Raw genomic sequence first — 16311 nt, 5'->3', positions numbered from 1 at the left:
AGTATGAGCCCTCCACTGTACCCCCAAGCACAAACCACTAGGAGAGGGACTATCACATGTGAACAGGACCTGGGCTTTGAAGACAGAGCCATCTGGGTTCAAATGCCAGCTCGCCAGGGTGTTGGAGCAGGCGAACTTGAACTCGTCACTGGGCTTCTGTGAGCCCTCATTTCCAGCACTTGCAGGATTCCTGTCAGGATTAAATAGCCTGACATTTAGTAAGCACTCGGTGAATGTTATCATGTCAGAAGGTTTGCTCATTAATTTTTACCCCAAGACTGAACTTTTTTTTTTTTTTTTGAGAATGTTGCTCTGTTTTATAAAAAGTGGTTTTACTATAACACCCTTCCTGTTAACATGTGGGCTTCTGTAAGGCTTCCTAGACAAGCATGGGGTCTGGAGTGTGTGGCGGGCACGTGGCCATGTGTCCTGACCTTGCTGGGTGGCACGTACTGGGACCCTGGATAGAGGTTCTTAACCTGGGGTGGGTGCTAGAAGGGCTCCCTGAGAATCCCAGTGCGCCTGCGTGTCCCATGTTGAGAAAAGACCTGAGTTCTGGGGAGCAGGTATGCTTACACCTTTCATCAGGAACCTCTCCATGAAAACGAGTAGCTGTAGGGCGGGAGCGAGAAAACATTTTCTACGGAGCCAGCGAGTCAGTATTTTTGGTTTTGCAGGCTGTGTAGTCTCTATTGCAGCCACTCCACTCTGCCGCTGGAGCACTGAGGCAACCGCAGACAGGGATGGCTGGGTGTGGCCACACTTGGCCTGCGAACCCTGCTCTCGGCCCATCTGCCACAGTGAGCTTCGCAATGGAAAGGTTCACCTTGCTTGAGGTGGAACTTCGGGGGCCCCAGGAGTTTGTCTAGTTTGAGAGGAATCTAAAGCTGTATTCCAATACTGTAGCCACAGCCACATGTGGCTGTTTAAATTTAAGTTAATTATATAAAATTTAAAACTTAGTTCCTCAGTTATAGTAGTCGCATATCAAGTGCTTGATAGCCATGTGTGGCTAGTGGCGACCACATTGGGTAATAGACAGAGAACATGCCATCTTTATGGAAAAGTGTGTTGGACAGCAATGATCTAGAGCAGGGGTCGGCAAACTTTTGAAACGGAAGAGCCAATCCTGTCCCTCACAACAATTTAAAAATTCTTTGAGAGCCATAAATGTATTTTCACAAATAAGGAAAATTTAAAAATCCTTTAAAATTTTTATAAATGAAACTATGATAGTTTTATTTTCAGTTTTACTTCAGAGCTACATGTACATACCCAAAGAGCCGCATGTGGCTCGCGAGCCGCAGTTTGCCGACCCCTGATCTAGCGTGTCCTAAGGCCTGTATTTCTCTGTGATGCCGCCGCTGGGCAGGGAGTTCTGGAACAGCGGCCTCTTTCTGAACTTGGAGGAGAAGACTGAGGGAAAGTGCCCTCCTCTCCATGTCAGGCAGGTCCCACCATTACTGCTTTGTTAGCTTAACTTGCCTTTTCCATCTGTCATCAGCCCTGAAGGACGACAACTGGACATAAAGAAGTCAAGTTACAAAAAGGTAAGCAGGTACCCTCTCTGCATACCCACAGAGGTGTGTAGGGGCACATGACATGAGCTGGATAGACACTGGGGAAGACCTGTCTCCGGGGCTCAGGCTGGAATGAAGCTTTTTAATTCCAGGCATGGTGGGGTGGAGGGGAGAAGAAAATGCCCTGGGCTGAGGCAGTTGGGTGGCACCACTCCCCTCTCTCCTCTTGATCCCTTTATAACTAATTAGCATTCTGGAAAGGCTTCACCACTTAGCCTCTAGCAGCTTCTCACTCTCCGACCCTCAGGTGGGGCCTCCCAGTTCCTAGCTGGATGAGAACAGGGACTGTCCCTTGTCCCACCCCAGGACCTGCCTAGCTCGGTGTCTGGCACATCCTAGGTGCTCGGTGTGTGTGTGGCAGCAATGAAGTCCCCTACCACTGGCCCTCTCTCCCTTAGCTCTCTAAGTTCCTGCAGCAAATGCAGCAGGAGCAGATTATACAGGTGAAGGAGCTGAGCAAAGGGGTGGAGAGCATTGTGGCTGTGGACTGGAAACACCCGAGGTGAGTGCAGGGGGCCTGGTCGCCACAGCTCAGCTGGCCCTGGGGCGCCTGGGCCATGGACTGGGACTTGCCAAGACACTAGTATAAAATGTGTTTTTTCTTTCCTTCTGCTGGGTTTTAGGATCACATCTTTCGTCATACCCGAGCCCTCCCCGACCTCCCAGACTATCCAGGAGGGTAGCAGGGAACAGCCCTATCACCCTCCAGATATAAAACCCCTCTACTGTGTCCCAGCCAGCATGACCCTGCTCTTCCAGGAGTCTGGCCACAAGTGAGTTTTTGGAGGGCAGCCCTTGTCTGCCTGTTTGGTATTCTGGCCTGTAGCTCTTCTCCGCCGGAGTAGTGTTCTGTGACTGGCAAAAGCTGCCCTGCCCTGTTCTCCCTTTCTCCCAGACCCGGCTCCAGCTTCCTTCCCCCAGAAAGTGTCTCTGGACTAAATGAATAAGAGAACAGGTGTCCCCTTTTTTTTACCTTTAATTATTCTTTACATGGTCCTGCTCACCTCAGTCAGGAAAAGGGAAGAAAATAGAGGTCAAAAAGCTGGGGAAAGCAGGCAGTGAGTCTTGGTGTTTGCAGGTTGTCTCCTGTCACAGCATGAAGTAACCCCCCAGTCACTTCTCACCTAGGAAGGGGAGCGTTCTCGAGGGCGGTGAGGTCCGAACGATCATCATTAACTACGCCAAGAAAAATGACCTGGTTGATGCAGACAACAAAAAGTGAGTGGGTGGGGAGGAACTCTGTGTTGTGAGTATTCATCTTTAGCAGACAGTTTGCGGAAGATGTCCGCGATGGAAGGGCGTGTAGGAGATCACAGCCTGGTGGAAATAATAAGGACCGTGGGTTTGCAAACCGTGGGCTACGGGCACCTAGAGTTATTGTCTAGTGTTCAGCTCCGTGTATGCTATCAGCATTGACTGGAGACTGAAAAATGTTATATCTGTCCACTGCTGCTTTTCAAATGCAGATGCTTATTGTGAGGGATAAAATGCAAACTTAAAAGAATGTACTGCAGTCATCATAGCTTTTTGTCTTCTCTGTTTTCTTAGTAAGTAGGTACAGAAGGTAAACTGCTAAATGAAGAGTGTTCCGTAATAATTTTTTTTATACTTTCAAAAGACATCCATATGATGAAAAAGTTGTACTGGCCTAAGTATGGGTAGTTAGTAGAACTGACCCACAAATCCTGGTCTGCGGTTTTTCCCATCCCACTTGCTCCTGTACCACCTGCTCCCTTGTTCTAGGAAAACATACCTGCGCCTCCCATCCAGAGGCTGCATTGCTGCATGGATGGTGGTCCCACAATTGGATCTAATAATCCTGAATGACTATAATGGACATTATGATAAGAGATGAATCCTGAGCTGGCCCTTGAGTCAGAAGGGGCGGGGCTGGGATTTCTTTATTGCCTCTTCTTTCCCTGTAGTCTCGTGAAATTGGACCCCATCCTATGTGACAGCATCTTAGAGAAAAGTGAACAGCACACAGTTATGAAGCTTCCTTGGGACAGTCTCCTGACCAGGTAGTGGGGATTGGCAGCCCCTCCCCCAGTTTAGNTGGGTGGAGAGAGTGTGGGGCCTGGATTCACAAATGAGAGTTTTGGTCCCTACTAAGTCCTTAGGCAAGTTGCTGACCCCAAACATTGATTTCCTTGCAGAACATGGAGAAATGACTTTTTTTTTTTGCCTGTTTGGAGAAGAAATTTCAGAGAACTTTGATTATTTTCTAGGTGGATTATAGAATCCTAGGCCTGGAAGAAGGCCTTAGGGATTGTCTGTCTGCCTCTCAGTGCAGCGATAGTCTTTATTTTTACAGCTCTGGTCGACTTGGCCATATTTACCACCCACATTTAGGCCATCTTCTGGCCTCCTTCTCACTTCTGAATCCCAATCAGTAGATCCTGAGGCACCAGGGTGAGGATTACTTGTATGTTGTTCAAGTGTCACATTCCAGATCTCTCCAGTACGGAAGTTACACTTTCTCACTGTAACAATTGCTTTCTGGAGCTGTATACCAGTCTATTTTCTGGTTATTATTTTGTCATTTTCCCAAAACAGTAAATAGTGCTTTTTTTTAAAGCAGTATACCCGGTCTTTTGGCCAAGTGTTGTGGCCTGTTGGTATAGATTCATCCCTACATTTTTAGCTCTGAGAGTTATTCATTTTACATGTATTGGCTAAGCTCTGCTTTGCTGGGGGTACAACCTCATTAGCCTGCATTATAGCAGACACTTGAGGGCTATTTCCTGATGTTCTCCCAGCACCTTGTTTTCTAACTAGCAGTCTGAGCAACGGCAGTCAAGGTCATGTTGTGTGAGTTGTTTTCTCAGTGGCTGCCTCAGCCCCTCACCCCAGACCTTTTAGAAATAGCTGTGACATTTACCTGATCAGGATAGCCTAAACGTACACTCTGGCCTCACTAGTCACAATGCTAACAGGCCTTGCTGCAGCTGTTAGTTGAAGCTTAGTTAGATTTACATAATCTTGGCTAAGATCAAGCTTTGTGCTTGTACCTCCCTGCATGCTCTGCTGTGTGACATCGCTTTTTTTCCTGTGTTCCTAAGGTTAAGTGGCATAAAACCATCGTGACCTCTGCTCTGCAGTTAGCCTGCATTCTGATGTAACACAGAAGCAGCTGGCTCTGCAGCTTTTGAGCAGTCCAGGTGTTGGCACTTTGTTCCTCACTGTGAGCCTCGGGTGTCTGTAATCCACCTAACTAGTTAGTCCTACTGACGAATTTGCAATCTTAATTTTGTTGTTTAATTCAAAGCGGCTTTATTTTTACCTCATAGAAAGGAACTACTTTTGGGGATTTCTCTTTTAACTCCTTTCTCTTTAATATTTCTCTGTCCCCAGATGTGTATTAATAACATTATTATTCTTTTGAGATAGGGAGGAGGCAAGAATTACTCTCCTCATTTCAGAGATGAGAAAACCAAGACATAGCATTCACCTGGGCCCAGAATTGGAAGTAGAGTTGAAATGAGAGCCCAGGCTCGCTCCCTTCCCCTGGACACCCCTGCCTATGGCTCCTGGCTGACCCCCGACCCAGGATAAAAGTGCTGTGGTTGCTACGTGGCATTTCTGACATGAGATTTTTCCAGGCGATCTGGAGACAAGTCCTCTCCACCTCCCATTGCCCCACTGGCGCCGGATGCCCCAGATGTCGCTGAAGAGAAGCGGTCCATCCCGGTAGACCCTGCCCTGCAGGGAGACATGAAGCACCTGACCCTGGAGGGAGTGGAAGAGGAGAATGGGGAGGTTCACCAGATGTGTGGGGAGAAGACCCTGTCAGAAGCCTCAGAAGACCCCAGCGTCGGGGGCCTGAACCCAGACCCCACAGATAGCAAGACCCTTCAAGGTATAGCTCTGGCGGGAAACGGGCCATCTCCCAATTTAGGAGATTGAAGCTGCACTCTCCTGACTGGAGTGGCACCAAAGCTGTGGGACAGGAGGGGCACGTCCTTNCAGCTTTGTGCTTCCATTTCACCACTAGCCCCCAAGAAGGGAAGAAGCCTGCTTGCTACTCAGGTGGCCGTTTTTTTATTTTCATTATGAATAACGTAGTTGATAATTAATGTTTGTTGAGTGAATGAATGATGATGTAAAACGTGGAATTAGATGGAGTCAGAGCATAGGCTGTGATGCTTTTGTCTTGTTTGCTGCAGATTTGATGCTGCCAGGACTAGTGGTGCCCCCTGCTGGTCTGCCTCAGGTACAGAAGGGTGACCTCTGTGCCATTGCCTTGGTGGGGAACAGGTACTGTGCCAGCCAGCTGTGCCTTTAGGGGAAAAACTTAGGTAAAACTGGGGAAGGGATGGGGACTGACAACTTCCAAAGTATATGGATAAAGGATTAAAAGAAAAGAACAGGTTCTTCTGGAAGAAGCAGAGAGTGGCAATGAGCCTGTGGGGTGTCCACACATCTGGGTCAAGTATATTTGCTGCTGCTGCTGCTGCTGCGTTTTTTTTTGTTTGTTTGTTTGTTTTTAATTTTAGATTTACAGAAGAGTTGCAAAGATAGTACAGAGTTCTGATATACTCCTTACCCAGATCCCTGTAATGATAACAGTCTATGTAACCACACTACAGTGATCAAAACTAGGGAATTAACATTGGTACAATCCTATTAACACAATTATAGACTTTAATCATATTTCCCCAGCTTTTCCAGCAATATCTTTTTTTCTGTTCAAGGATCCAATTTAGGATACCACATTTCATTGAGTCATTATGTCTTCCTCCTGTCTGTGACGTTTTCTTGGTCGTTCTTTGTCTTTCATGACCTTGACACTTTTTTTCATCATCTACATCATCATCCTCATCTTTTAATTATTTTAATAGCTTTATTGAGATACAGTTTCCATACTGTAAAATTAACCTGTTTGATATGTATACTCCAATGATTTTTAGTATAGTTATGGTATTGTTCTGCCATCACCACACTGCTTCTTTTTAAAAATAAATTAGGGAGTAATCATATGAACAATTCTGAAAAATCAAAAGCCCCCTCACCTCACAATCCTTTTCTCCTAGAAGTAACCATCATCATTTTGCTAACGTATCCTTGCGTTACCTTCTTCAGTGCATATAAAAATGTATGATTTAGGGTATGTATGTTTAAAAATACAAACAAACAGAATTATACTTTATATTGTTTTTCACTTAAGATAGTGCAGACATTTTTCATGTCAGCAAGCCCAGATACGCTGAATCTTTTTACCCACTGTGTGGTGATAGAAGAATCTCAGTGGACATTCTGGTTATCTCCAGTGTGTCTCTTGTCACAAACAATACCTTTCTGATGGCTCTAGGGACACCAGTGTCAGTATTTTTCTAGAGTAGATACTAAGAAACAGAGCTGTTAGGCTGACGATCATGCATGTTTTCTGTTACCCTATAAAACTATATCAGTCTTCACTCACACCTACAGGGTATATGGAGCCTATTACCCTACATCCTCACCAACCTGGATAGGATGAGTCATTTTTATTTGTGTCATCCTGAGTGAAAAATGACATNTCAACCCTGTCTGAGATTATTTTTCCCCTAATATCTGTTATTTATTGGAAATTTGCAAAGCACTGTACAACATATCACACACACGTTATCGCAGTTGTTTCTCATGGAAGGCCTATGAGGTAAATATAATATCCACATCTCACAAAGAATGCAAGGGTTTCAGAAAGAATAAGCCGGTGGCCCATGATCACACTGCCAGCAAGAAGCCAAACCATCATTTGATCCTAATCTATCTCATAGACTTTTTAGTAAATCATATGATTTAATAAACTCATAAGTAACATAATTACTTAGGAAACAACCCACCCACCCCATAATCCCTAAATCCAAAAAGTACATATAAATGGCCAAAAATATGTTAAAATAATACATTTGAAGATCATTTGTAGTTTTTTAACTCATAAGATGAGAGGCAAATCTGTGACACGAGTGGCTTCCCTGTTATTGTTATTATCATCCCATGTAAATTGAAAAACAGGGAGGAGAAAATCCTAGATGAGGCCTTTAGCGTTCAATAAAATGTAAAGACTTAATAAACAAAATCTCTTAAGAGAAACATTCAAGAGGCCTGCAAGTTTAATAAAACACAAAAGTTCAATTAATTTTGTGGAAGTGAACTAAATTGAATGGAACGGGAGCTGGCAGAACTCCTACTGACCACACTTGAACGCTGATGGGGTGGAAATAAACGTCAAGGCTGATGGGGGCGGGTCTCTACAGAGAGCCGGCGCAGAGCGTGACAGAGGGGGCGGGCAGCGGGGGCGGGGCGTCCCGCTCCCGCCCGCGCGCAGGGGTAGGCCCCGCCTTCCCTGGGCCCCGCCCCGCCTTGCTTCAGTCCCCGGCCTTGTCACTAGGGGCAGCCGCGGTCTCCTCAGCCGCAATAGCTGCGAAGCTGCGCGACCCGGGTTTCCAGTCGGGCGCATTTCTCAGCCGGGCTCCAGCATGGCTGCCTCCAGGACTGCGGTTTGGCGAGACGCCGCGCTCTGGTTTTCCTGACAGCCCCTACTTTCTGTGCTGTTCTTCTGTTCCTCAGGCAACTCCAGCAGACATGTTTGCCAAGGCCTTTCGGGTCAAGTCCAACACGGCCATCAAGGGGTCGGACAGGTGAGGGAGAGAAGGGGCCTCCTCCGCCCACGAGGGCACCCAGATATCTCTCAAACCCGGTTGGTCCACAGCCCTCTCTGGGCTGGGTGCAGCCCACCTGGGGTGGAGGCCGAGGGGTACAGTCGGGGAAGGGATCCCACGGGGCAAGGGTGGGTTACGTACATTTTGAGGATGAAGATGGAGCGGAGGCCTGATTTATCTCCCAGGCTGTCCTTTGGATATTCTAAGTGAGTTTAAAGGAAATGCAGTCAGCGCTTAGGGGCTGCAATCTGTGTAAGTGATTGTGGAGGATGCAAAAATGAAGGAATACAGGGTCCCTGTCCACCAAAGAGCTTAGAGTTCTTTGGGAGAGACCAGGTGGGGCACAGAGGATGCAAGTATATGAGAAAACGTGTCTAGTGATTACTTCTGGCAGGTGGGGGGTGAAGTGGGAGGGGATACGGCGCAGGTAAGTGCTGTATCTGTTCAGTGTTGCAGGTGAAGATATAACGTTGGCAGTTTTGGAACCAGTTATAGTTGTCATTCTTGGTGCCCTGGTATAGCTCGTTAATCATAAGCTGACAGATTTGCCAAGNGCCAGTGAAGCGACGTCCTCCACAACTAGACTGAAGAACAAAGGACAGCAACTTGTCTGTTCCCCTTCCCCGATTCCCCAACGCTGTTCCCCTCCCCTAATTCCCCAATTTAAAAAAAAGAATGTCAAAAAGATTTAGAAGCCAAAAGAAGGCTGAGGTGGAATTGTCTTAAAGTCTTCAAAGGAAAGATTCTTACACTCTTGTCTTTCTGCAGAGCCAAACCTGAAAATAGTTTGTAGCTGGAGTTCACAAACTACAGCCACATGCCAAATCTGGCTTGCTACCTGTTTTTATAAATAAGGTTTTATTGGAACACAGCCACACCCATTTGTTTATGTATTGTCTGTGGGCTGCTTTTGTGCCACAGTGGCAGAGTTGAGTGGTTGCAACAGAAGTGGCCCTTAAAGCTTAAAATATTTACCCTCTTGCCCTTGATAGAACAAGTTTGTTGATCCTAATATATATGCTAGCAAGAGAAAATCTGGATAGATAAAAGGCAGAAGTTCCTTGTGTTCTATAAAAGATGCATTATGGGAACTTGTCAGAATTGTGAAGTGGCACTTTACCAGGCTGGGTAAGGCAGAGTCTCGAGACAGGCAGTAAACTCCACCAAGAAGCCTGTGGAAATTCCCAGAAGGCCAGGCCAGTGGACAGTTCTCAGGGGCTCAAGTCACTGTTGTTCCCATCTCTGAATCAGTGAGTCTCGACTTTGGTCACACTTGGAGAGCTTTAAAAAATATATATGCCTGGCCAGAGTTTCTGATTTAATTGGTCTGGTTGCAGCTCCCTAGTGGTTGGAATGATTCTAAACCAGGGATGAACCACTGCCTGCAAGATCAGCTTACACCCAACTGCCTGCTAGTGGTGGTGGTGGTGGGGGTGGGGGTGGATATGAGGAAGCGGTTCCTGTTGGCTTTATCAGACTGCAACTCATTAATGCTCATTTCAGATGTTTGGAAAAATTGCAGCCTGCCTATCAAGTGACCTTTCCTGGGCAAGAGCCGGTTGTGAAGAAAGGCAAAATCTGCCCAATTGACATCACCCTGGCACAGAGAGCTTCTAATAAAAAGGTAATTTTTAAAAAGACACAATGTTTGAAGATGATGATTTCATGTCCCTGCTAAGTTCTAGTCTCCCTTAATGTGACAGGAGGCTTTTAGCTTGGCAACACCTCCAAGGTTGTTTATGAAACACTCACGTTTGTGTGACTGGGCTGCACCCTGTATAAAACAGGTGAAGCTGATCCCTCGCTCACCACCCTCTATATTTTGTGCTAGGAAACTTGCTATCACCTGGTTCCAAAGTTAAACAAGATTTTATTTTTTTTCTTAGAACTATATTGTGGGCTTTCAGCTGTTCATTCTGTTATCTCTTGGGCTTTGATCAATGAAAATAACTTCTAAAGAATTGCTGAAGGAACTGACCATGTTTAACTTGGCCACACAAAATCGTAGGGAACAAATTGCATCTGTCCTCAAATATGTGAAAAGCTGTCTTCAGGAAAAGGAGTGCACCTATTCTGTATGCCTTGAGAAGACAGCAGGATGGTAGAAATCCCAAGAAGACAGACTTGGGTTCAAAATAAAGAACTCTCTAGTAATGTACAGTTATAAGTGTGGGCTTTGGGATTAGAGACCTGGGTTCAAACGTGGCCTTTGCCTCACGGCTTGACCTTGAGCAAGTTACTACTGTGTTTCCCCGAAAATAAGACTGGGTCTTATGTTAATTTTTGCTTCAAGAATCCACATTTATTCATTTATTCATGTATGAAAATCTACATTTATTCAAACAGTCATGTCTGGCTGACGATCTTAACTAGGGCTTATGTTTGGGGTAGGGCTTATATTACGAGCATCCTGAAAAATCATGCTAGGGCTTATTTTCCAGTTAGGTCTTATTTTGGGGGAAACACGGTAATGTCTTTTTGCCTGCATTTCCTCATATAAAAAATAGGAATAACACCTACCTTATAAGGCACTGTGAGAACCAATGAAGGAATATACATTGGTGAAGCGCTGAGAATAGTACTTGGCCTATAAGCATTCAATAAATGAGAACCAGTAATGATAACTTAATAATTAGCAATAGCCACTGTTTATCGAGTGTGTAATTATGTGCCAGACTCTGTACTAAGCAATTTCTATGTATATTATCTTAGCTTATTTAAACCCTCATTTTTATATTAATAATAACAATTAGAATTGTCCAAAATGGAAATTGGTGCTTTCTAAAATAGGGAGTTATTTTCTGGAGGTCTGTAAGCAAAGATTAGGCAACTGCTTGTTGGGGGAAGATGTAGTCAGGACTTCGTGCATCAGCTAGGGGGTTGGAATAAACCTGACTTCTAACGTCTTACTGATTCTTAGATTCCCTGGGGCTGAAGACCCTTGACTAGTGTAGGTTATTTGGAACTTTTATAGACTTTATTGAAAACAGCCCTCCACAACCCACTCCTAATAATAATGTACTTTACAATCTCTAGTAATGAATGAGAGAGAACTTGTTTTAAAGAAACGGGGAGAATTGTGACTTTTTAAAAAGTATTAATATTTTTATCTCAAAGTCACATACTTGTGATTTGTGAAGCTGATGAAAAAGAGAAAAATGCATGTGATACAGATGAGATACTTGGTATTAAGGAATTATTGTTTGTTTATTTTTAGGTGTGATGATGGTTTCATCTTTCTGTTAAAAAGAGCCATGTTTTGGAGATACATACTGAAATATTTGTAGATGAAATGATCTGATGATTAGGAGAGTTTGCTTTAAAGTAATACAGGAGCGGGGGAGTGGATGGGAATCTAGATGAATCAAGGTTGGTCATGAGTTCATAATCGTTAAAATTGGTGATGGGTACATGGGAGCTCATTTTACTATTCTACTTTTATTTATGTTTTAAATTCTCCATAATAAAAACTTTTTAAAAAGTATAAGGTATGATAAAAAAATACAGTGAGTGTTTCAGTAAAAAACTGATTACAGTAAAAGATACATTGCCATTAATTCCCCTCAAAATCCTCTCCCTCACTTTGAACACGCTTACCACTTTCTTAACATGTTCTTGCCACTTTCTGAAGCAGTTCTGGAAGTCCTCTTTCATGAGTGTCTTTAGTTACGCTGTCGTGGCTGCCCTGATGTCCTGAATTGATTCAAAACGTTTACCTTTCATGGTCATTTTGACTTTGGGGGAGAGCCAGAACAGTGTGTGACAAGTTTCAGTTTGTTCGGTGCAGTCAGTTGGGTGTAAACTATGGTTGAGAAAAGGTGTGTTTTAAAGTGCGCTGTAAATCATCCTCCATCATGACAATGCTCCGTGTCACACATCGCTTCTGGTATATGGCAATTTCTGTCAAATAAAAACATTACAGGGAGTCCTCATCCACTTTATTCACCGGATCTGGCACCATGCAACTTCTGGCTCTTCCTGTATTGAAGATCCCTGCCTTCCCATTGGTATTTTTTCTTCATACCTCATATATGTTAAATGCAGGATAAAGAGTATCTATCCCATTACATAAGAATCAATGGGCAGAAGAATCAATTTAGAAGCACAGAAATAAANTGGCCATTCCAGAGCACACTGGGATTGAGAAATAATTGGATTCCTTCCCCAACCTGAATCGAATACTCAAGACTTCTGCTTGCTGAATTGGGAAGTCACCTCAATTTTCTGGGCATTAGTTTTCCTAAGTGAAAACATGAGGGTGAATTAAATATCTTCAAAGCTGCCTCTGGTTCTTTCATTTTCTGTTCCAAGACTGCCCCTTGAAGAGGCCAGCTTCTCACAGGACATGTGGGGGCATGAGATGTGCTCCAGGCTCCTTCTCTAGCTTTGGGTCCGTAGAGACACCCAGGTCCGTGTCTCCACCTCCTCAGCTGTCCCAGTAGTTGGGAGAAGTGAATGAGAGTAGTCCACACGTATGAGAGCTTGGTACCTGCTAGTCCCTGTGACCCTTACTACCTCCATTCTACGAGGCACGGAGATGTTAAGTAACCGGCACAAGGTTACATGAGTGCTAGGTAAGGGAGCCAGAATTTGCACCCAGGCCAACCTGACACCGACACCATGTTCCTTACCCTGCTTTACACTGACCCCAGGGTAGGGAATGAAAAGTTTGGATTAAAGGGGCCTTAATTTTCTTTTGTAATAGTTGTATGCTTCTGTGGCTAGAGGCTTAAGCGTGAAAGATGGGGAGGATGAAGCAGCGATAACAGGGATAGTAAGTCAGGATTCTTTGAAGGCTGGACAGCAGACCCCTTTCTTTCCTCTTACACATTCCTCTCCCCTTCCCAAAGAAGCTTTAGTTGTCTGGTCTTGGATTTTCACATGTGAATGTGTGTGCACATGAGTGTGTGTGTGTGTGTGTATGTGTGTGTGTGTGCGTGTGCATGTGTGCGCGCGCGTAGGGTCAGAGCAGCCAGATGTGGTGAGGCATGTTGCTCTACCTCTAGTTAAGAAAGATGGGGTAATGACATCCCTTCCAAAGGGGCTTCTCCCACCGCCCCAGTGAAGGCTGTAACTGGAAGACCACTGAGCTGGGGACAGAGGCAGGAGTCCTGGGCCCTTCTGGCTTTGTCACAATTTAAACCCAGTGTATGTCCTTTGACCCCCCTGTGTCTGGTTTCCATTAGTCCCAAGGTGGCAACAGGACCTGCCTGCTGCTTACCAGGGCCTTGGGCTTCCCATGGGATGGGGCTTGAGGAAGTAACAAGTAGACCCAGATGTAGGATACATCCTGGCTTTCTGTTACCTCCTTGCCCTCCTAGATAGGCACTAGAACACCTTGGATTTCACCGGGTTCTGAGCCTGCCCCACTGGAGAAGGTCACCATGCTAGAGCAAGTGAGGTGGACATACTGGAGTTCTATTTTGGGTTCAGTGAGGCCTGTCATTTATAAAAAGCCACAGAACCACCAATTTCCTGGCAAAGGTTTTTTAAAATTTTCTATTAAAACTCCTCCCTTCCCTAGATCTCTCCAACTTTGCATTAGCCAAACATCTTAGGCTTTTAAAATTTCAATTTTCAGGGGATGTAAAGTACAGAATAGGGAATATAGTTAATAATATTGTAATAACTATGTATGGTGTCAGGTGGGTACTTGACCTATTGAGGGGATTGTAAGTTATATAAATGTCTACTGTTTTGTACACGTGAAATTAATATAATATTGAATGTAAACTGCAATTAAAATATTTTTTTTTAATTTAAAATTTTCACATTGTAAATAAAAGAGCTAGTGGAGGATGATTTCCTGGAAAAGCGGCTGGATTGCATGTGCCTGTGGATTCCATACAGTGACATGGACAAATTGGCTATTTCAGGATGAACTGGGAGAAATGCTTGGGTTCCTGTATTAGTTATGTATTGCTGCATAAGAAACCATCCCCAAGTTTAATAGCCTGAAACAAGTAATTATTATCTCTCTCATGGTTTCTGTGGATCAGGTATTCAGACATGGAACAGTGGGATGGCTAGTCTCTGCTCCCTGTCAGCTGGGGCCTCAGCTGGAAGAATTGAAACCATGTGAGGTGGGGCAACTTGCTCAGGGCTGGAGGCTGTGCCTCCAGGTGGCTCAGTCACATGGCTGGCAGGTTGGTGCTAGCAGGTTGGTTCCTCTCCACATGAACCTCTTTACAGGGCTTCTTGAGTGTCCTCTCAAGATGGTGGCTAGCGAAGCTTTTTCTCTCTCAGTCTGTTGAGATCTTGCTCCCAGGTGTAACATCTGTTTGGCTCAAATAAACTCGTATAAAAATTAAAAAAGTAAAATAAAATAAAAAAGATGGTGGCTAGCTTCCTCCAGAGCAAGAAATCTAGGAAACCAAGGTAAGAAGCTGCACTGTCTTTTATGACCTAGCCTCAGGAGTCACACACTGTCACTTTGGCCATATGCTATTGGTCACAAAAGTCAGCCCTGATCCTATGTAGGAGGTGACCACACAAGGGCATGAAGACCTTTGAGGGCCCTCTTGGAGTCTGGCTACCATAATCTTCCCTTTGGCCTTCAAAGATTGATGTCCCTCTTACATGCAAAACATGCTAATACACCCTCCCCAGGTCCTCAAAAGCTTCATTCCTTTATCTGTTCAAAATTAAGGAACTCATCAACTAAATCAGGTCCAGGTGTGGATGATGTGCCTCAGGTACATTTCCTCCAGTGTGCTTGAGTATGGCTCTTGATCTGACAACCTGTGAACAAAAGACACAAGCTATCTGCCCCAAATAAACCCAATCTAAAATGTTGCAACAGGCATAGTACAACCACTGTAGACACCCCCCAAAGGGGAGAAAATGGGAGGCACACGGGAGTCCCTGATTATAGCAAATATGAAACCCATCAAGGCTCATATTGCCAGTTTTTAAATTAGGGCTGAAGTCTTGTGTATGACAGTTCTAGGCTCCACCCTCTGAATTCTTCTGCCCTTCCTGTTTTATGAGATTGCCTGTGTTTGCAACTGACCCAAGAGTGGGGAACAGGCTGGGAGCTCTGTGGAGCTGCACTGGAGCCGCAAAGGGAACACTAAGGAATCTGAGCTTGCTGGGCTCAGTTTAGCCAGCTTACCTGGCAACCGGGCCACCCAGCAGGGAGCAGGCAGGTTCGTGATGCAGGCAGAGAGGGTGGGATGATGCCCACCTGGGNATACCCCACTGATGAGTTTCTGCTTTTTGGATTGTAGAAGAATATCAGCTTCCTCGAAAACACATCCAAGGCCTAGAAAAGGCCCCCAAGCCTGGCAAGAAGAAGTGACAGATTCTTGTTTCATACGGAGGAAATCCAAGCTCTGGGCTGGTCATTTATATAAGCATTTTCAGCTTTTGCAAATAAAAAAGATATAATTCTTTACCAAAATAAATGTTTATTCTAATCTAAATCTGATTTCCCTCTTGTTTCCTCCACGTGGCTAAAATGTACTAAATTTTCAAGTCAGAAGCCATTTTAAGTAGAAGAGGCCATCGTGGAGTGCCTTTTTCATTCATGTGGTTTCAGTGGTTTTAGTTCCTCCCCTGCTGTCAAAGCCAGACACCCCATCCAAAGGTCAGGCAGGTGGGGCCTTCCTGTTATTTTAAAGTCCCTCTGCCAAATATTCCACAGCCTCTTGCTCATCTGTTCCTACTACCTAATTAACCTCCTAGCCCCAAAATAGATCCTTCCAATCTCTAAAGGGTTATTCATATAGAAAGCAGAACCCAGCTGCTCTGTGTCATCAGTCAAGGCAAGAGAAGCAAGGATTGGCCCTGAATTTAGACTAGATGGAAATAAGCAGCAAAAGCACATTAGGACATGGGTTTCTGTAGTGATTCTTCCCACTGTTGGCATGTTGTCACTAACAGTGGGAAATTGTGATGTGGCTACAGGAGGATGGCTTTGTTACAGTGAAGCCTTATCCAGTAAATGCTTTTTTTTAGCCCCAAACTTCTTAACCTGGGACTCACGGAAGGGTCTTCAATTGGTCTTCAGAGGGTCCACGAGCTCCCTGAAATGGTGTGCAAGACTGTGTTTGGTCTTTTTCCGAAGAGAGGTTACCAGGCTTTTG

At 44.8% G+C, this 16311-nt stretch overlaps 1 protein-coding gene across 1 annotated transcript in view; it reads left to right on the top strand.

Annotated features, from left to right (window-relative positions):
• EIF2D (eukaryotic translation initiation factor 2D) overlaps positions 1-15648 on the top strand; it is a gene marked incomplete at its 5' end in the record, with an annotated part of 23838 nt that extends 8190 nt beyond the window's left edge. The window contains 7 exons of the mRNA XM_019629132.1: positions 1505-1550; positions 1979-2082; positions 2204-2353; positions 2709-2798; positions 3506-3601; positions 9728-9891; positions 15433-15648. Of these exons, the coding sequence (XP_019484677.1) occupies positions 1505-1550; positions 1979-2082; positions 2204-2353; positions 2709-2798; positions 3506-3601; positions 9728-9891; positions 15433-15524 (742 nt within the window). The remainder of the gene's footprint in view (positions 1-1504; positions 1551-1978; positions 2083-2203; positions 2354-2708; positions 2799-3505; positions 3602-9727; positions 9892-15432) is intronic.
• Positions 15649-16311: the final 663 nt, after the last annotated feature.

The sequence above is a fragment of the Hipposideros armiger genome, unplaced genomic scaffold (assembly GCF_001890085.2).
Source record: "Hipposideros armiger isolate ML-2016 unplaced genomic scaffold, ASM189008v1 scaffold_826, whole genome shotgun sequence".
NCBI classification, from domain to species: Eukaryota; Metazoa; Chordata; class Mammalia; order Chiroptera; family Hipposideridae; genus Hipposideros; species Hipposideros armiger.
The sequence above is the reverse complement of the archived record's forward strand: the minus strand, read 5'-3'. Positions and strand labels throughout refer to the sequence as shown.